This window comes from Choloepus didactylus, chromosome 10, assembly GCF_015220235.1.
Source record: "Choloepus didactylus isolate mChoDid1 chromosome 10, mChoDid1.pri, whole genome shotgun sequence".
NCBI lineage: Eukaryota > Metazoa > Chordata > Mammalia > Pilosa > Megalonychidae > Choloepus > Choloepus didactylus.
Window position 1 is genome coordinate 117,880,351 of NC_051316.1, and position 20,621 is coordinate 117,900,971.

The following is a 20,621-nucleotide window of genomic DNA, read 5'->3' on the forward strand; positions in this document are numbered from 1 at the left end:
CAGAGAACATTTGGTAATTGGTTCAAATATTCCAAGAGCATCTACCACGTGCCAAGTACCAGCTAAGCACAGAGAATAAGAGCACTGAATGAAGCAGACAGGGTCCCCGCCCTCGTGAGCTCAGTCTAGGACAGGGGTCAGCAAACGTCTTCTGAAAAGGCCAACAGCATAAATATTGACGCTTGCAAGCCAAAAGGTCTCTGTCACACTAGTCAATTTTGCCGTTGTGGCACAAAGGCAGCTACAGACAATATGTGAATGCATGAGCGTGGCTGTGTTCCAATAAATCTTTATTTATGGATCCTGAAATTTGAATTTCATATCATTTTCCCATCTCCCAAAACACCATTCTTCTTTTGTTTTTTTCAACCATTTAAAAATGTAGAAGCTACTCTTAGTTCGCAGGTCACATAGAAACAGGGCAGTGGGCCAGATATGGCCCACGGGCCATATTTTGCCAACTCCTACGACATTAGAATTAATTCTATAATCAAAACCGAGAAGACCACGAAAGTTTAACAAGGGAACACAGCCTGGTTTGAGGGACCAGAGATGCCTTGTTCAAGGAACTGACTTTTAGGCTGAAATGTAAAGGATGAGCAGTAGCCAGCCAAAGGCCAGGGAGAAAAGCAAAGAGCCTTCCAGACCACCAAACAGCATGTAAAAAGCCCTGAAAGACCTAGGAGTTACAACTGATTTTGAAGAATCTGAGAGATCAGTGGTGCTGGAATACAAAGAGTAAGAAGTGTGGCTGGAGAGAGACAGGGAGCAGCCCAGGTACAGTCCTGTTGGCCACTGTCAGGGATTCCGGCCTTTATCCTAAGAGCAATCAGAAACCCTTAAAGCATTTCAAGAGGAGAGGGACACAATCAGCTTTAGATTTTTCAAATATCCCTGAGACTGCACTATGGAGAAAGAGCAGAAGGGAGCATGGGAGGATTTACAGGGAGATCTGTCTGTATCCATGAGTCCCAACTGGAGACGACAGAGGCTCAGAGTTGCGGACTGGTAGTGGAATTCAGGAGGTAAAAGAAGCAAGATGTGGGGACTAGGTGGAAGAATGAAAGGCAGGTTCCCGACATGCTCAGGTCTCCAGCTTCCACAACCAGGACATTGTATTTTTCAGCAAACAGAGTGAAAAAGGCCTAAGTGTGTGTATAAAGTTTGAGTTCTCCTTAGACATGCTGAGTATAAGCTGCTTATGAGACATTCAAGTGGAGGTGCTAAGTATTCAGGCTTTTGGCTTTAAGGATCAAAGGTCAGGAAAGGGTTTGTTTCAATTTCCTAGTTCAGTTTGGGAATTGTCAGCACGCAATCCATAACCGAAATTACCTAGGGAAAGAGTATGGAGCAATGGTTCTCGATCTTGGCTGCACATGGGAATCACCAGGGGAACTTTTAAAAATCCTGCTGCCCAGGCTGCACTCCTGGACCAATTAAATTAGCATCTCCAGAAGGAGGACCCAGGCACTGGTATTTTTTAAAGCTCTCCAAGTGCTTCCATTGTGCAGCCAAGGTTGAGAAGAGAAGACGACCTAGGACATTAAGAATTAGCAGTACTACAGAAAGAACGAGAGATTAAGAGGACAGGTTTCTAGTTCTAGCTCCCTCATAACCGATCCTCAAACCACTTCATATCTCTAAATTCTAGTTTGCTCAGCAGAAAAGTGATAGTAGGACTATTTTAACTCTAATAACCCTTAGAATCCCAAAAATCTGAGCCAAAATTATGACCTGAAATGTTTAATTCTTCCTTCCTAGGTGGCATGGAAAAACAGGTATTGGCCAATTACCAGTAGCAGAATGTATTTTTATAAATAATTACCTTCCCAGGCCATTGACATTTTTTAATGTAAATGGTAAGGGTTGTTAACACATCAAACAGTATTTGTTAAGTCTGAGAGAATTCTAACTGGCTCAGCTTTGCTATATTACACTATGCTACTCCCCCGCTACAAAATTCAGAAAGTTCAAAATGGTGGCATCGATTTAACTTGGAAATTCTTTAATTCAAAATTTTACTGAATGAACCTTGCCTAGAGATTAAAAAAAAAAAAAGTGAGCTGCAATTTAAGATTTGGGAACCAAGCATGTGGACACAGAAAGAGTAACACAGGGCTCAGATTCAGAAGACTAGGGCTCAAATTAAGGTCTAAAGCTCTGCATTTCCACCATTTTACAATCTCTGAGTCTCAATGTCCTCTATTGTAAACTGGAACCAAAATCAACTTTTCTGACAACTTCAGAGCTATTACAGAGATTAGAACATGAAAATGGCTATGAAAAAGGCAAAAACTATTAACATTTCTAAATTATTGTCCAGTCACTTTTGTCATTATTTTATTACTCATCTTCCCATACCCTGGGTAAAGGGAGTGTGAGTCACCAGGTTTTCACAATCACACGGTCACACAATAAAAGCTATATAGTTATACTGTCCAGCCAATTTCAACATTAACTTTTGAGTTACATTATTTTGAGGAAAGGATGTTCTATACCAACACAATATATCAAAGGAGGGGAAAAAACTGTCTTCATGCTCTGACTTTTTTGTTCCAGTTAGAGCAAGTCTACTTTGCAGGTCATATTTTAATGGAAAAATTTAGTCTGTGTTGGTAATTCCCACTACACCCTTCAAATTTCATTTTTATCATATGATTTCAAATTCCACTAAGCAAATGTAGACTGTGACATTATTAAAATTCTGTTAAGGCACAGTTAACATACTCAAATGTTAATCGAGATTTGTGAACCATTTCCGATTGTTTTTCATCACTCCCAAGGTAAGATATGAGAGTTAGAAAAAGACAGTTAAACATATAACTCTCGAATTGAAGACCACAGGACAAGACAGTAGACACATGCAATTTCTCCTAAAGTCAGGCAGACAAGAGGCTTTTCAATCAGAAAGATTCTCCTCCATCCCTCTCACAATTTCTAAGGCGGGAGCTGAAGGACACACAACTTCAGAGCCCTTGAGAAATCGCCCGGCCTCCACTGCACTGCTGTGAGAAATAATGATCTAGCCATTAACGACCACGACTTAGGACAATATGCTAAGTAATCTTTCAAAAGCCTCCTTCACTCAAACTGGTCTGTCAATGGGAAGGAGCATTTAATATATCTGAAGATTTACAAGTGAATTTTGAAGCCTCACATTACAAGAATAGAAATTATGTCAGGTTACAACAGAACAAACGAATTATAGAGGGACGGGAATAAATTTTAAGAGTCTTAGGGAGGATTAGCACTGTAAAAAGAAACCTAAGACTATCTCACTTTTATGTTTCCTTTGAAAAGATTTTTAGGGAAAGGCTATCATTTGTTGGCTTGTTTTGAGCAATTGCTAGTATCAGTCAACTATTTGCAGTGATCGCTAATAAAAAACAAAACAAAACATAATCAAGAGTTCTATAAGAACCTTGACTCATTAGACATCCTAAGATTCATGGATGTATATAACCAATGCAGCACAAAGTATTTTGCCAATAATCTCCTTTAACAATGAAATACAAGTTAGTATAAAATGTGATTTTCTTTGATCTAAACCCTAAAATGAGATAATTATTTTGATGGTAAATTATGATGGTATTCAGTCAAGAAAATGAAAATAATACCAGGACAGACTACAAAAGATGAAACAGCTTGGAAGACCATAAACTCTTTTATGAGAGTCTACAACATGGCAAGAGACTGTGGGGGAAAAAAAATTACATTTCAAAAGTGAATCCCTACAACAAAAACACACTATAGTTACATTGATAAAACACGCCAGGGTTTTAAAGTTGCCAACAGTTTCGCTGAGAAAAGCGAAGCCAATCTGCAGGTTACTTCAAAGCACGTTGTTCTGATGTGCTGTATAGGTTATCATTAGAGTTTACAGACAAGCTCTTTTAAGTTATTATAGTCCCTCACCAACTAAAATATAAGCATTGAACAGGCATCATGAGAAAAGGAAAAACCCATTCAATTTTGCAAACTGGTGGTACCACTGACAGAAATAGGAAGGAAGGTGGCAAAGGCAGGTAAATTTTAACTTAAACAGTTAAGTTTGAGGTTAGAAGAGGAGAGCTTAGTGCAATTAGCCAACCAGCTGATGGAAGTGAAACAGCCCACCGATCGGGGCTGGATGTTCAAATTTGTACATATACATTCCATTCAGTGAATACTGCAGAGCAACTGTTAAGTAGAAGGTAAAGGGAGGTACTGCAGTGGATAAAAAAATGAGGAAAACAAAAGCAGCTCCTACACCAGAAAAGCTGACAATCCAGTAGAAGGGATGAAACAAACATCCTGCCTGAAAATACAAGCAAGGCCTCTAAGAGAGGCTTCGAGTGATGTGAGGTTCACATCTGGAGAGGATTTGGGAATCGCACCCCTATTTTGTTTCAACACAACACATACAGACACAACATTATTCTAAAACTGGTGAGCTCCTTGAAATGAACATGAAAACACCAACAAACTAGCAACATTTCACAAATGAGAAATAATGCGGAAATCTCAAGTGAGAAAGAAAAATTATAACCAGCTCTTTTGCACAAAACCTGCTCCTTTATGCTCCACTGAACACTACAAGTCCCTAAAGCTGAACTTAAAGGCATGCGACAGCTGCTGATTGGTTACAAGAATCCATAGAAAAAAATGCCCCCCTCAGGTTGCATGACATGTATCTTGTCTGTAGAACACGGCACGAAGCAAACAGTGGCTGCGAACGGAGGAAAAAGCGAAGAAAATATCTGTGACAACACTGGGAAAAGTAAGATGTGGAGCCAGGCAAATAGAAGATCCACTACCTGTTACCAAAGCTGAGTTTTGGTGCAGCATCCATCTCTTCCAAATTTAATTGTTCACACACTGAAGAAGTCAGCCATAAACTATTAGTACTTTTCCTCACTTAAAGGCATTTCACCACCGAAAGAGAACATAAAGTAACCAAATTCTTAAAGGACACCTTTTTGGTCAAGATTATATTTAAGGGAATATTAGATGAATAGCACCCAAATGGAGCCCCCTCCCCTGAAAAAAAAAAAAAAAAAAATCCCTAAGCAGTTGAAAGGTATTGTGTACTTTTAAACCTTAATATGTTAACATGATATTCCTGGTAACCAAGCCCTTTCCTAACCTCACTAAGTCTTTGCTATTCTAACTGAATAGGAAGGTTTAAATAAACCAATCAGCCTAAGAACCTACAAGAAAAAAAAAGCACAAGGGTGAGCAAACACAAAAAAAAGAACCCGACAAATAAGATGGATACTTAACAAACATAAATGTCTTCCATTCATCTGCAATTCTAGTCATTTTCTCCCTAACAGATCTCAGATTTTCAGAACAAGTATGCAGGTTATTTAAAACTGAGTTATATATAGTCATTTAGCAGCAGCAAAACACTTCTGGCATTATCACAGATGCTAGATCTCTGGAGGAATTTTTTCCCCCAAACTAGCATTTTTCTTCACCAAGAACCAACCAGCTTTTATTTCTAAAAACAAGAACCCTTTTCTTCGCGCCCTCTCCCCCGCCCCAAAGCAAACAAATCCCAGACCGCAGTTAAATTCTACACTATCAAGACTGAGATTACATCCAGGCGTTGTCAGAGCCTATTTTTCATACACCACCACCAGACAGTTTGTTGCAGTATTCCTGATTGCTTTTTATCGTATTTGTAAATACACTTACTAATCCACTAAATTAGGTCATTTACAAACAGGTCCTCTCAGTTATTAGCGGCCGGCAGTCAAGTGCCATTACATTTGATCCGTATACAGTTGTCTAAACATCTCCATCCAGGTTAAGGGCTCAGCTCGGAAAGGAGGAAGGAGGTTAGCGAAATTTGGATGGGGGCAGGGTAGAAGCTGGGTGAAATCTCTGCATCTCAGCCCTCAGCGACAACATTCAGCCAGTGCCCACAGAAAAACTAAATTCGGAACCTCTTCCTCCTGTTACACTGGCAACAAAGAGGGAGTTTCCGTAACGCTCCCGTCACCCACCAGGTGCCCAATCTCCTTCCCAGCCCGGTCTAGGCGCTCCCAAAGGGGCCTCCGGGCGCGCCGAGTCCGCGGAGCCCGGGGTCAAGGCACAACCGGGGGACGGGACCGGGTGGGTGGGATCTGGGAAGTGGGCCGCGGAAGGGCTCCGGGACCCGCAAAACACTTGAACCCGGACGGGGGAGAGGGCGGCGGGCAAGAGAAAAGGGACAGAATACACCCAGTGGCACAGAAACGGGAATAAGGTGGGAGGGAGGTGAAGAGTCCATGCTGGAGTACACCTCCTGGGAGCACAAAAAATAACAAGGAGGTGGGAGAAGAGCCAGGCCCGGCCGACGAGGGGCTGAGAGGAGGCGCCGGTGCCGCCTCTACCTGCGGGCGGCCGGGCGGGACGGGCCACTCAGGTGTGACTGGGAGGAGGAGGCCAAGTCAGGAAGGGGCCCTGCGGGAGCAGAGGGCGCACTGGGGGCCGCACGGAGGCGTCCCCGGGTCGGCAGCCGAGGGAGGCAACGCGGGGGCATCCACGGGACGCGCGGGAGGGAGAAGCGGGTGGGGGTCCCTGGAGCGCACAGCGGGCTGCAGGGAGGCTCGCGGCAGCCAGAGGCAGAAGGGCACGGGCGCCCGCGGCGCGGAGCGGGAGAGACATCCGGGCGGGCGGCCGGGAGGCGGGCGCCCCTCACCTGCGCGGCGGAGGAGGCGGAGTTGCAGCAGCCCATGGCGGAGCCGGGGGAGCCCGGAGGCGGCGCCGGGCGCGCAGCTACGCCCCGGAGCCCCTCGGCATGCGAGCCGGCGGGCGCCCGGGGAGGGCGCGGCCTGGCCCGGCTCGGTGGCGGCAGCGGCGGCTCGGGCGGCGGCGGGGACTCAGGAGGCGGCGCGGCTCCGGGCTGGCGCGGGCCACATCCCCCGGCGGCGGCGGCGGCGGCTGCGCGGCTCCTACTCGGCTCCTGCTGCTGCAGCTGCTCCCCAGCGAAAAGGGGCGGGCGGCGGCGGCGGCGCCTCCCCCTGTCCCCCGCCTCCCGCCTCCCGCGCCCAGTCCCTCTCCCGCTCCCTCTCCCGGGCCGCCGCCTCCTCCGCGCCGTGCGCGTCTCCCATCAGTCTCCCCGCCCCCAGTGCAGCGCCGCGCGGGCGGCCGGGCGGCGGCGGCGGCGGCGGCGGTAGCGGCAGCAGTGGCCAGAGCGAGGCCGGTCCCTTCGGCACCCGGCGGCGCCTGCGCGGCGCCGGGCCCATTTCGCAGTGGCACCGAGGCAGAGCGCTGCCTCGGGGCGAGAGGGCGCCTGAGGCTGGAGCGCCCCGGGGCTGGGTAGGCTCGCTGCCGAAATGGGGCCGGGCTGTTTCCGGAAGGGGCTCTCGGGGCCGCCTTTCCCTCCCCCGCAACGCACCTGGGCACGCAACCCGAGGACCCCGAACGCTCTTTTCCTCCCCGAAGGCAGGAGAAAGACATGACCAATAAACCTTACCTGGAGAAGTAATAGACGGTAGAAGACGAGGAGAAACAAGCTTCCGTTGTTACTGGCCCCATTTTGCAGACATGGAAACTGAGCCTTGAAAGGAAGGAACCTAATGAAATCACCCACGGTCGAAATTGTGAAAAGGAGCCGGACGTAGGAAAGGGCAAAGGGTTCTCCAGGTCTCAATTTAGAGCCGTATTGAATCTGAATTAAACTTTCTTATACAGGACAGTACACAAAAAATAACAAACAGACATTCATTCATATTTAAAATATTTGTGAGGACACACTAAGTTCGAGTGACTTATAAGCACCGGGAATACAGAGGTGAACAAAGTCCCTGCTCTTTCCAAGCTGCTACCTTGATTCACTGTGGTCAGAGAAACAAATTAGACTAGTCACTACCTTCAAAAACGTACAACCCCACAAGACTCGGTGGGAAACAGTGTGAGGTGAGGACAGTTAAAAGGTAGCAGGAATAAAACGTGTAAGTATTATTTAGTTAATGTTAAGAGAATGCTTATCCAGTAGCAGGCACTACTATAAACTCTTGACATGTCTCATTTCCTACTGCCAAAGGATGACTCAAAGACAGACTCCGTTAGAAAAGAAAAGAAAAGAAGTTTATTTGTGAAGATTCGAAGGAGTGAAATCCGGAAGGACTGATTCACCAGATAAAAGACAACTTTTAAAGATTACTCGGTGTAAGAGGAAGAAAAGGGATACAGAGGTAAGTTGACTTTGTGTGCACTGAAAGGGAATCTAAGGGAAGGAGAACAGGGATAGGAGGTCTGGGGACCACCCAAGAAAAGGCTGGAGGAGGAGAACCCGTAGCTGTAGGCCATGTGTTCCAATACCGTTTCCTATGTCTGTGACTTCAAACCTCAGTGTCATTCTCTGTGGAATCGTGATAATATGCATGACCTCAAACGGTTCATGTCAAGTTCGATTAACATAAGAAAGCACCTAGTTAGGTCGCTATACACTCAACAAGTATTGACTGAGGCCAGTAATTTTCCCTCTGCATTCTCCCTGTGTTCCCACCGTGTCACTGGCCTGGTGAATCCATTAGGTCAGTAAATGGAAGTGAAGAAATAAAACTTCAATGGCTCTGGTCCCAATTCTGATTGTAAACTCCACGATTAGATTGTAAACTCCCTGAGAACAAGGGAAAGCATTTTCTCTTTTATATTTCCCTCAGCTCTCTCAAATGTGTGTTGAATTATTCACTGCAGCTAGGAATAAAAAACCTTCCCTTGAGATTCTTCCCTCAAAGCCAGAAAAGTACATCTTGTTTTTAACCGAGGGAGGAGGCTGCAAGTAAAATTACAGTCTTAAACAAGAAGCCATCTGTCTTCTTTCTTTATAATCAAGGAAAAGGGAGTTGTTTCTCTTTAGCAGAGTCAATATGGGAGCATTTTCCCTCAGATTATAAAAATCTTTTTGGCTGGTGCAGTTGTTCCGTGTAGTAACTAGTGCTTATTTTGTAATTAGAACAGCAGAAGCAGATAAATATGTTACAGGCTCCAGCAGTGCTTCAGAAAAACATGTTTTACTTTTTTTGGAGGTGTCTTTCCTAGACATTGATGATGGGTGAATATTATTGAAAGGGAGCACATCTTCTGCTTGACTGATCTGAACTTCATTTTTCCCTTTAAGGCTTAACAGAACTGGGAGTTCTAAGGTTCTGCAGGATGCTTTGTAAATATACTAATTATGTATGTGTATACTATATATGCTTATGAATGCGATGTTTTAAAATTATACCTCATCATTAGCAGGAGAGAAACCAAGGGCTTCTGCACTGATATTCTGTACCTTCTAAGAACCAGTCTCTTTTTCATCCCCCTCACACCCGAATATGCCTCATAAAAGGAGTGATTTAGAGGGGGGACAAATTACTCTTCCTTTTCACTTTTCTCACAAACAAGCACACACAAGTACACACTGCATTGAATAAAATTAAACTACAGCAAATCCAGAAGTCACCAAAGGGAATATTTTTTTTCTCTCTAGCCAATGATCAAGGCACAAGTCTCACCACTGAGAGATGTCATCAGGGCAAACCACCTGGGAAGGGCTTAGGTTGTTTTTCTTTTGGGAAAAAGAGAGTATTTAAAATAATAATAATAATAATAACTTACATAAGCACAGCATCTGCATTAACCAGGATAAAAGTATAAGATCTATCAATCTTGGTGCTGCAGGGTAAAAGCAGATCACCAGCTGAGCCAGCCAGAAATGTTTCCCAATGGTCTAGTATTGCTTAATTGGCCATATGAATTCCAAGATTTCCAGCTTTAGACTGGGGGCTTGGTGCTGGTCACTCATTGAGAGAAAACACTGGACTAATGGTCTTTCCAACTATTTAAATAAAGCCTGACTCATTGTTCACATGATTTCAGGTTTGGGGGTAACAGAAATATAAATGCATCTGTACATGGAAGTCTATAACTGCTTAGAATAGTCCTGATTTGAAAGCCGTGGCATTTGGTGCTTTGGCGGTGCTATTTACACTTTAGCACATACTGTATTCATAGTTGTATCCCAGAAGAGCACATTTTCTTCAGCAGAGCCCCAGCTTCCCTTATCTACCTCACAACCTCGATCCACCTCACAACTTCCTCGGAGTATTTGCATGTCACCCTGGGGAGATGCTCCAAAAGTGAAAACTGATTGTAACCAAGGGCTGTAACTTTTCATTCATTACCCGAGAGGCAAGAGCAGGTCTCTTTTGGAAAAGATGGAAATATATCTCAGCGTCCCAGTTGAGCCCAGAGGTTAGAAAAGAACCTGAAAAGAGCTTCCCTGAAGTCAAGCACGTAACAGAAAATGACAGCATTGTTCCCAGCAAGGTTCTGGTGAGAGTCACAAATCCTTAGCTCTGCAACTTTGTTTCTGCCGACCCTTGTAAGGCTGATACTTCTCCAGTGCTAATTAACAACTCTGGCTTTCATTTATGGTTTCACCTGGATCTTGGTTGTTTATCAGGCAACTGATAAATTTTCTAAAAATGTTGCTGTGAATCTGTGTATTAGAGGGGTGTAGCATTTCCCCTATTACTTTTCTGAATGACGTTTTTCTTTGATCTGTTGTCATTGAGCTCTTTCAGTATTTTTTTTTAAATTGAGTCCTTCCTATGAGCTAAGTGCTATGCATGTTTGATGAAGTATCATATGCTCAAATGTCAGTCCTAGGGTACTTGAGCTGTTTCGAACTTAAAACTAGTGTTAGTGTTTGTTTTGGGGTTATGGGATGAGGAAAAAGGGGAAGAGGAGGCAGGCTTATGAGTATTAATTTGAGAAGGGAAGGCAAGTTGTGAAGTAGAAATTCCATTTCTTTAACAATCTATTTCTTGATCCATTTTCACGAGCCAGATACCTAGCTACATGCTGGGGATACAAAGCTGAATAAGGTACATTTCTTGCCCTTAAGGAAAGACATTTAAACCAGGAATTAAAGTCTAATTTAAATGTAGTGAGAGAAGTTTAGAGGAGGTCCACAGAAGTTGATTTATTTTGTTTATAAAAGTGCTACATTACATTTTTTTCCCTATGAGCCCTTATATTCTCATCTCCACTAGATTCTGGTTCTGTGGAGCGAGGGACCTTATTTTCACTATGTATCAAAAACCTAGAGAGGAGCTTGATATCCAGAGATGTTTCGTAAATATTTCTTCAATTAATAAATGAATTTTGTTCATGAGTCCCTAGGAATTTAGATTTATAAATGCCTAGAAAGTCTAAGGAAAGGTTATCTGAAATACTAAACAATTATTTTTCTATAAAATGCTTGTTTTGTTCATTGTGAAATTTCTGAAAGAAAATATAGTTACTTATATAATATTGGAAGTAGAGAAGGCCTTTCTTTGGATGACACTATTGCCCAACATCTTAACTAAAAACAGATAAGATTAGCTACATAAACATTTTTAAGCCCCAAAGGCAAAAGGTACCATAAATAAACACAAATGACAAACAGAGAAATATCCTCAAAAGTCTATATAAAAGGTTTACTATCCATAAAACACCATAATACATGAAAAGCTCTTATAAGAAAGAAACGAAAGCACCCCATAGAAAATTGGGCAGTGTGAACAAAATATATAGTATAAGAGATACAAGGATTAATAAAATATGAAATGTTGCTCAAACTACTAATAATAAAACTTCAAGTTAAAAATTTAGGTGATATTCTTCACCTAATATATTGGCAAAGATTAAAAAGCTTGATAACATCCAGGGTCAGGGAAGGCCATGTTATGCTCATGCACTATTGATGTGAATATAAATAGCTACCTGCTGTCTGGAGAGGAATTTAAGAATTTTTATCAAAGTTTTAAAGGTGAATTTCTTTGACCCTAGGAATTTCAGAAATGTATCCAATAGCAATACAGTCTCATTTCCAATGAGGAAAAATTGGGGAAAAAACACAAATTTCCATAAATATGGGATTGATTAAATAATTGGTTAAATAATAGGGAATACTATATAGCTGTTAAAAATATGAAGTTGATTCTGTATGTTCTGACATGGAAAGATAAGTACAATATACCTTTGACCAAAAAAGCAGTTTACAAGACAGTATTGTGATGGAATCCTGTTTATGTAAATATCATGTGTATGTATGATTGTAGAAGAGGTTGTGAGGAATATGTACCTATCTGTGGATAGTGTGAACCTTTGGAAAGGGGATGGGGATAAATTGAGGTGAGGTAGAGCAAGACAGAAGAGGGACACTCTCTGAGTTATACACTTCTGTATTGTTTATATTTTTGACAAAAGCATGTACTGTTTTTAAAACCAACTGTAATATATTTGTAAAATGACTGTGGGAGGAAGAGTGCTCCCAAATGATCTAGTAGTCATGGAGAAAGTCTGCAAAGTGTTCAGAGTACAGAAAAAGAACAGATCACTATGAAATGCAATGATTAGGAAAGGCTTCATGAAGTGGCATTTGATCTGATCCTTGAAGGACAGGTAGGTTTTGGATAAGGGAAGACGGGAAGGGAAAAAGATTATTGTCCAAGTGTCTTAGTTTGCCAGAGCTTCTGTGACAAATGCCACACAATGAGTTACCTTAAATGACAGGCAGGTATTGTCTCTCAGTTTTGAATGCCAGAAGTTCAAAATCAAGATGTTGGCAAGTCTGCACTTCCTCCTAGAGTTGGCAGTGTTCTGGAGATGGCCGTCCTCAGTCACATGGCAATCTCTCTCTCCTCTCGGGCATTGCTTCAGCCTTCTTCTGGTTTCTGGTTTTCAATGACTGAGTCCGAATTTCCTCTTTTTATTAGGCTTCCAGTAATACAGATTATCACCTACCCTGATTCAGTTGGCCACATCTGCATAGGTTCATCTAAGATCCTATTCACAAATGAGATTACACCCTGAGCTTCCTCACCCTGAGCATGGTGGTTGTGGCCCAAAGTGCGCACCCCAAGAAGCCCAGGCTGCAACTGCTTCACTTTTTATAACCTGGCCTCAGAAAGCATCACTTTGCTGTTATCACAGGCCCACTCATATTCAGGGAGAGGACCATAGACTCCCCCTGTTGATGGAGGAGGTGTCAGTGTCACCTTTTAAGAAGAGCATTTGAGATGGACATCTTGGCATGAGTTCCCCAGGTTGCCACAGTCCCCAGCACTCCCGAATGTCTGTCCCGACAGGATCTACATTACCTCCTGGTAGGCATAGGCCTTAGAGTTTGCACCTCCTACAGACAGGAGGAGCCAGAGGGTTCTGAGCAAAGTGGTAATAGAGTGAGCTTTTCGCTTTAAAAATATCACTATGATGATTTTGTATAGGAAGATCTAGAGGGAGGAGAGATTAAATAATAAAAACAGTGGATGCTAAAGCTGTTGTTCCTACTCATCAGCTCCCTGCTCAATTCAGCAAAATGATGCTCAAGTATGATTGATGGGAGTTGTTCCGGTTTGCTAATGCTGCTGTTAAGCAAAATACCAGAAATGGATTGGCTTTTATAAAGGGGGTTTATTTGGTTACAAAGTTACAGTCTTAAGGCCATAATGTGTCCAATGTAACGCATCAACAATTGGATACCTTCACTGGAGGATGGTCAATAGTGTCTGGAAAACCTCTGTTAGCTGGGAAGGCACATGGCTGGTGTCTGCTCCAGAGTTCTGGTTTCAAAATGGCTTTCTCCCAGGACATTCCTCTCTAGGCTTCAGCTTCTCTCCAAAATGTCACTCTCAGTTGCTCTTGGGGCATTTGTCCTCTCTTATCTTCTCCGGAGCGAAAGTTGGCTTTCAAAGGCCATCTCCAAAATGACTCTGTAAGCTGAAGCTCCTCTCAGTTCCAGTGCATTCTTCAAAGTGAACTGAAGAACTGAGTTCCTTCTGTTTGTCAGTCCATTTATATGGCTCCACTGTTCAAGGCCCACCCTAAATGGGTGGGGCCACGTCTCCATGGAAATATCTCATCAGAGTTATCACCTACAGTTTGGTGGGGCACATTTCCATGCAGACAACCTAATCCAAACCTTCCAACTTAATCCCCACTAATATGTCTGCCCCACAAGATTGCATCAAAGAATATGGCTTTTTTCTGGGGGACATAATACATTCAAACCAGCACAGGGCGTTTTGTCCTCTCTTAGCTGCAGCTGCTCTTCAAAATATCACTCTCAGTTGCTCTGAGCTCCTGTTTGTCAGCTCATTTATATGGCTCCAGTGATTTAATTCAGGGTGGGGTAACACCTCCATGGAAATTATCCAATCAGAGGTCTTATCCACTGTTGATTGAATCACATCTCTGTGGAAACAATCAAAGTATTCCAACCTAATCAACATTAATACGTCTGCCCCCTCAAGATTGCGTAAAAGAACATGGCGTTTTGGGTGACATAATACATCCAAACTGGCACAAGAGTCCTCCACTTTCTCTACCCAAACATTCCATCTTCAGAGAGCTTGTGGTGGGCCTCAATTCTTGTAGAACCAGATGCTTCTGTGCCTAGCAGGAAATTTCTAGGCCATGGGAAGTAATTAAACTTTTTGAGAATATCAAGGTACCACTTTAGGGATAGTAACTGACATTTTTCCCACTGTGAAAAGGACACAGGCTACCTGGGAATCAAGCCTGACTTGACCACCAGCTCACTAACTTTTCAGGTGCTCCTACCTGTCTCTGCTAGTGGGTGCTGCCGAAGAAAATGGGAAGAAGAGGGTGCTGGCTGTGAGGTCTGGCTGGGCTAGCAATTTGAAGCTTAGCTACTGTGATTCCCAGCTTCCCTCAAGTCCTGTTAAAAAACACATATCAGGCAATGAAAATTGTAGCATTAGCCTGGTTGTAAAAGTTTTTTTTACTCCCTCAACTAATATTATTTTATTGAACAAACTGTCAAAATCCACCTGTTCTTTTTCTCTGAACTCACTTCTTCCTTTTTCATTGATGCTAGATGGAGTCATTTTCTATAATACTATGTGATTTAAAAGTGGCTGTATCAATTGCATAAAATATATTTCTAATCTCCATAATTAAGATGATACTGGTCTGACAGCTTTGCTCTCTCCCTCAGCTAGTTGCAGGGCTGTAGAAAGACACTTAAAGACTACTACAGCAAAAATGACATGCTGTTGCCCTCCCCAAGGGCCTGCTCATGACTCTTACCTGCTCCTAGACTCCTTTACGGGGGCGTTTCATTTATGACCTCTCCAAAAGTGGGAAACTGAGATGCTGCCAAGCTTCTCCAAAGTGTCTTCTGTTCTCAACTTGGATTCAGAGAAAATCTGAATTGACCTTTCTATGGCCTGCCCTTGAGGTCAGCACCTAGCACAGCATTTGACTCAGATTGGAAACCTATAAATCTAGGTTAAGTGATTGAGTGACTGAATTCTGAGATCAGAGAGAAATTTAGAGGTGAAAAGTAGCAGAACAATACATTTGGTGGCAAGGAATCTTTGAAGAGCACATGATCTATTTTCCTTTACTTTTGAAAAAAATGGAGACAATAATTCCTGAGATTGCCATATATTCAACTCTTGTCCCCTACTTCTTGCTAATTTGACAATATATGGGTATAGCCAATAAAAGTAACACTCTAGGAATCTGCCTTGTTTAAAATTGCTTCTGTTGAAATCCTCGTAATACTAAAGGTCAGTATTGAAGTTGATTTTGAAAATTTACTCTGTGCAAGGCACCATGCCAAGAACTTCACATACATCGTTTCATCCTCATAATAATTGCATTAAGTAAAACTTGTCATCCGCTACTTTAGAGATAAGGAAGATGAGGTGTAAAGAAATAGTTAAGAGAGATTGGATTATACTGCTATAACAAACTAACCCTCAAATATAAGTGGTTTAATAGAACAAAGGTTTCTTTCTCCCTCACAGAGTATACAACACAGCAGTTGGCCTGGCTGGGGAGTGGTGGGGGTGGTAGCATCTGCCCCACATATTCATCCAGGTCCTCAGGCTTATGGAGACTCTAAGACATTTGAGTTGCACCCCCTGTTACTTGAGGTCTTTTGTCTCTCCAGGGAAGAGAGGATTGGATAATTGCTCTTAGGCTTTTCATTGCTTTAGCCCAGAAGTGACACAGATCACTTTTGGTCACAGTTAATTGCCTTGAAATAGTCAAATGTCCTCACATGTGACCATAAGGGGCAGGAAATGAAGGAGAAATTGGAGTATTTTGTGAGCATTACTATCACTGCTACAAGAGGTGAAATCATTTGTCCAGGGTTACATGAGTATTGAGTGGAAGGATTGGCATCCAAACCCGAGGTGTCTGATTCCAGAGCCCATCCTCCTAACCACTAGATTTTCTTTGCATACCTTCATATTCTGTTGTGGAGGTGGAAGCGGTAACATACCGGGAAGAGACCTAGACTTTAGGAAAGTGACTTTATGTATCTACTTTGCCACTTAACTAGTTGTGAGGCCTTGCTTGGGCAAGTCTCTTAGCTTATCTGCAAAAAGTAATTTTCCCTCCTGTAAATTAGGGATGAAGAAAAGACTTTCATTAGATTATTGTAATGTGGAAGTATGGGAAACTTCGGGGTATGTAACATGCCCTCAACAAATGTTTGTCTGAATCTTTGTCATTCTTTCTTTTTGCGGCTCTTTCTGCCAGGCAAGTGCCTTCCTAGGAAGTAAGTCTCCTTCCATAGTTTAGAGAACTTTTGCTGAAAGTTCCAGTTGAAATTTTGCCAGAGGAAAGACTTTTGTAACCTGATCCCAACTCTTCCGGCGTTAAAGTTCTATTACCAGTCCTTTCCCTGCTATCAGCAATTTTCTTCATATGTTGCCAAGCACAACCCATTCATGTCTCCTCGTAAAAGGAAAGGATAATATCACAGTGGAATTGAAAGTTGCGGCTGGAGATCAGTCTCACATTTAAAAATACTGTGAATGTTGGAGCCTCTCTAGGAAGTAAATATCAAGGCACATGTAATATGGAGTGAGCCCGAATGCCTTTAAGTATTCATCTATTGAGGAAGCTCATTTGGTTCATTATTGTAGCCTCTTCTAAACTCTGAAAATAGGTCCTCTATATTACTTTAAAATAATTTGGAAAAAATTAAATGCCTATTAAAGTGATCAGATAATAGGAAAAAAAAATATCTTATTTAGAATTTTAATGGGCCTTATACTCCTGGGAAAGGAAAGGAAATTACTTCCTATGAGGAGGTGCATAAACTCTTTCAGCCCCTGGGTAATTGCTTAGGACAGAGTTGATAGAGATAATTTACAATCTCTGGACCCACATCCACAGCAAAAGTAATGAACTTTCCCAAAGCAAGACTCCTTTTTCAAAAGGAGCCTAAAGCTCAACAACTCTCATTCCTCACTTTCCCTCTCTTGTTAGCGACTCAAACATCCTAACACATTGGCTCTGGAGTCAGACAGATGTAGGTTTGACAACTGGCTCAGCAAATTACCAACAGTAATTCCTCAGCTGTGACATTGCATCTTGATTATCAAATGGTGGGAAGGCCACAGAGCATCAAATGGCAGGAAGGTTACAGTGGCATACCTGGCACGTTTGACTGGGGCAGATAATTTTTAACTCCCTCCTCCTCTCTGTGACAAAATTACTATAAGTAATAATCATGTATTAATCATCAGTAATAATCATTTTGTTAATTAAATCTTTCTTTTTAAAACAAATAACAATTTAAAAGAACACATTTCAATTTTTAAGAACTAAAATCTATCGTTAGTATGAATTACTAAACAAAAATATTACACCTTGCAGTTCACACTGTTTCACTGTTTTGTATTTTAAACTCAAAAGAAAAGCTCAAATTATCACAGAATAATTGAATTAAATTAATCAAGTTTTTTTCATCACCTTTAGAACCACTGCGCTGTCATTGTTTATTTATATCTACTGTTTAAATGCAGGAATATATCTTATCACAGGGGTTGGGGATGCCAGTGATACCCTAATGAGTTTGAACAATTCCTAACCATCATTCTCAAAGCAAACCCATGAAACTGTGGCACAGGTGTCAAGGTTGACTGTGTAGCTGGGGGTTCTCTGGATTAACTTCCACATAGAATACCATGTTTATTGAGAGAGAAGTAATACGTATTTGCTAATCTAAAGTTTATATACATTATGAAAACTCAACAGTTTAGAAGGTAGACCAGCCAAAGATTTTTTAGGAAAGAGTGTTTTATCACTGACATTGTTTACAATTGCCAACACATGGTGATAATAGAATGCCGACTACTAGGTTTTATTATGTATAATTTATTATATTATTGTTTTTAAATTCTATACAGAAGATGCACTCCTTGTTGCATCAGAGCCAACCACTCTGACTGCCCGGCCCTTGCATGCCATTGCCTGGTTCCCAGCATGTACATGGAAGTTATTATGATTTCACTACAAGTCTTTTAAAACCAAAGAGATTCCTAGGGTCGTACTTTGTTTTGCAGATAGAGAAACAATGACCTGGAAATACAACTTAATTCTCCAATAAAGAAGTAGCGTCATCTTTTAAAAAGAGTAATAATAGCAATAGTGTAGATACTTTTTCATTTAGAAAATACACAAAAGTATTTTTTTAAGTATAAAAAACACAATAAAAGCCCTTGTACTCATGCTACCCAAAGACAACAATAAAAATCCCAGGGACTGTACCTTCATCCCATTGTTTTAATCCTTACTATGAACCTGTGAGGTTGGCATTACTATCCTCTTTCTGTTTTTCTTTTTTACAGAGGAGATAAATGAAACCTAGAGAAGTTATATAAGTAGTCCAAGATTGCAAGTCCAAGCTCAAAATGGCAAAGCCAGGATTCAAAAATACAGCTGGGTTCAACTAAAAGCCCAATCATGTAACAACTCTGCTATTTTATAACTCCGATGTTCCTTGCCGAACATTATTAATATTCTGGGGTTTTTCCCCCTTGTCTCTTTATTTTGTATGCGTAGATTTTTTAACAAAATTAGGATCATGTTGTGTATAATGTTTTGTATCCTACTTTTTTTTCATTTTATGTAATATTTTGTTAAATTACATAATTACAATAATGAGTACAATAGGAATTAGCAGGTTTGGGGATGAACACAATTGCCTGTTGGTAAGCAACAGATCAAACTATTGAATGCAGAAGTACATGGACATTCTAGAGCATGGAATAACTGCTCAAACAGAAACTCTGTACCAATTAAGCATTAACTCCCCATTTCCCTACCCACATTCTCACCTCTGATAACCTAGTTATTGACTCTATGAATTTGCTTATTCTAATTATTTCATATCAGTGAGATCATATAATATTTGTCCTTTTTTGCTTGGCTTATTTCTCTCAACATGATGTCTTCATGATTCATCCATGTTGTAGTGTGTATCAGAACGTCATTCCTTTTTATGGCTAAATAATATTCTATTGTATATATAAACCACATTTTGTTTATCCTTTCATCAGCTGATTGACACTTGGGTTGCTTCCATCTTTTGCAATTGTGTATAACACCATTATGAACATCAGTGAGCAAACACCTGTTTGAGTCCCTGCTTTCCATTCTTTTGGGTATATACCTAGAAGCAGGATTGCTGGGCCATATGGTAAATCTATACTTAACGTTCTGAAGAACCACCGAACTGTTTTCCACAGTGGCTGCATCATTTTATGTTCCCAGTAACAATGAACAAGTGTTGTATCCTTCATTTTTCACCTAGGTTATATTGCAAGAATTTTCTTGCATTCGTTACATAGGCTTCAAATGTATGATTTTCAGTGGCTGCATAATAATCCATCATGTGCTATACCATGTTAATGAACAAATCCCCTAATGTTAGACTCTAAATTTTGTTACTTTGAATAAAGTTCTTGGAAATGTAAATTATTACAACCTTTCTTAAAGTCACTTCAGTAATACGTCATGAGCCTTACAAATACCTCACCTTTAGCTACTGATTCAATCTAGGTATTGATTCAAAGGAAATAAACAGAATGGTGGCCAAAGATTTATGAAGGAGGATATTTATCATGGTGATATTTGTAGAAGCATATATTTATATTATGAAAGAAAGATATTTTAGTTTCCTAGGCTGCTCAAGCAAATACTATGAAATGTTTCAGCTTAAACAAAGGGAATTTATTTGCTTATGAATTTGAAGCTTAAAGAAAGTCCAAATCAAAGCATCATCGAGGCAATGCTTTCTTCCAAAGACTGGTGTTCTGGGGCTGGCTGCTGGAAATCATTGGCCCTGTCACATGGCAAGGCACATGGCGGTGTTTCTGGTCTTTCCCCTCCCTTCCAGGTTCCATTGGTTTCAGCTTCTTACTTCCTGTGAATCTCTCTCTGTCTGAATTTCATTTTCTTATAAAGGACTCTAGTCATAGGATTAAGACCCATCCTGATTGAGGTGGGACACACCTAACTGAAGTAACCTCATCAAAAGGTCCTACTTACAATGGGTTCACACCCACAGGAATGGATTAAATTTAAGTACATGTTTTTCTGGGGTACATACAGCTTCAAACCACCACAAAAGATAAAAAGGAAGCAAAAATACATTAGCAATGGTTAACAATTTATTATTGATTTTTATTATTGCTTCTATTTTTCAGTATTTTCCAAACGTTTCTTCATTAAACATGCATAACTTGTAAAATTTGAAAAAATGTTACATTAAAAAACATTGGTAACTTTTTGGTGAATCCTCAAGTCATCAATTATTGAATCCTGATTTCACATACAAA

The 20,621-nt window shown here is 41.3% G+C and overlaps 1 protein-coding gene and 1 long non-coding RNA gene across 7 annotated transcripts in view; one reads left to right on the forward strand and one right to left on the reverse strand.

The window, feature by feature from the left end:
* Nucleotides 1-6,897, reverse strand: part of SLC44A1 (solute carrier family 44 member 1) — a 191,811-nt gene extending 184,914 nt beyond the window's left edge. For all 4 annotated transcript variants that reach the window (XM_037798696.1, XM_037798697.1, XM_037798695.1 and 1 more), the window contains exon 1: nt 6,668-6,897. In XM_037798696.1, coding sequence (XP_037654624.1) covers nt 6,668-6,703 — 36 coding nt within the window. In that variant the 5' untranslated portion in view covers nt 6,704-6,897. The remainder of the gene's footprint in view (nt 1-6,667) is intronic.
* Nucleotides 6,898-7,172: 275 nt separating this feature from the next.
* The window catches only part of LOC119505606, a 40,477-nt gene continuing 27,028 nt past the window's right edge, over nt 7,173-20,621 (forward strand). For all 3 annotated transcript variants that reach the window (XR_005210775.1, XR_005210773.1, XR_005210774.1), the window contains exons 1-2: nt 7,173-7,922; nt 8,015-8,165. This is a non-coding gene — a long non-coding RNA (uncharacterized LOC119505606). The remainder of the gene's footprint in view (nt 7,923-8,014; nt 8,166-20,621) is intronic.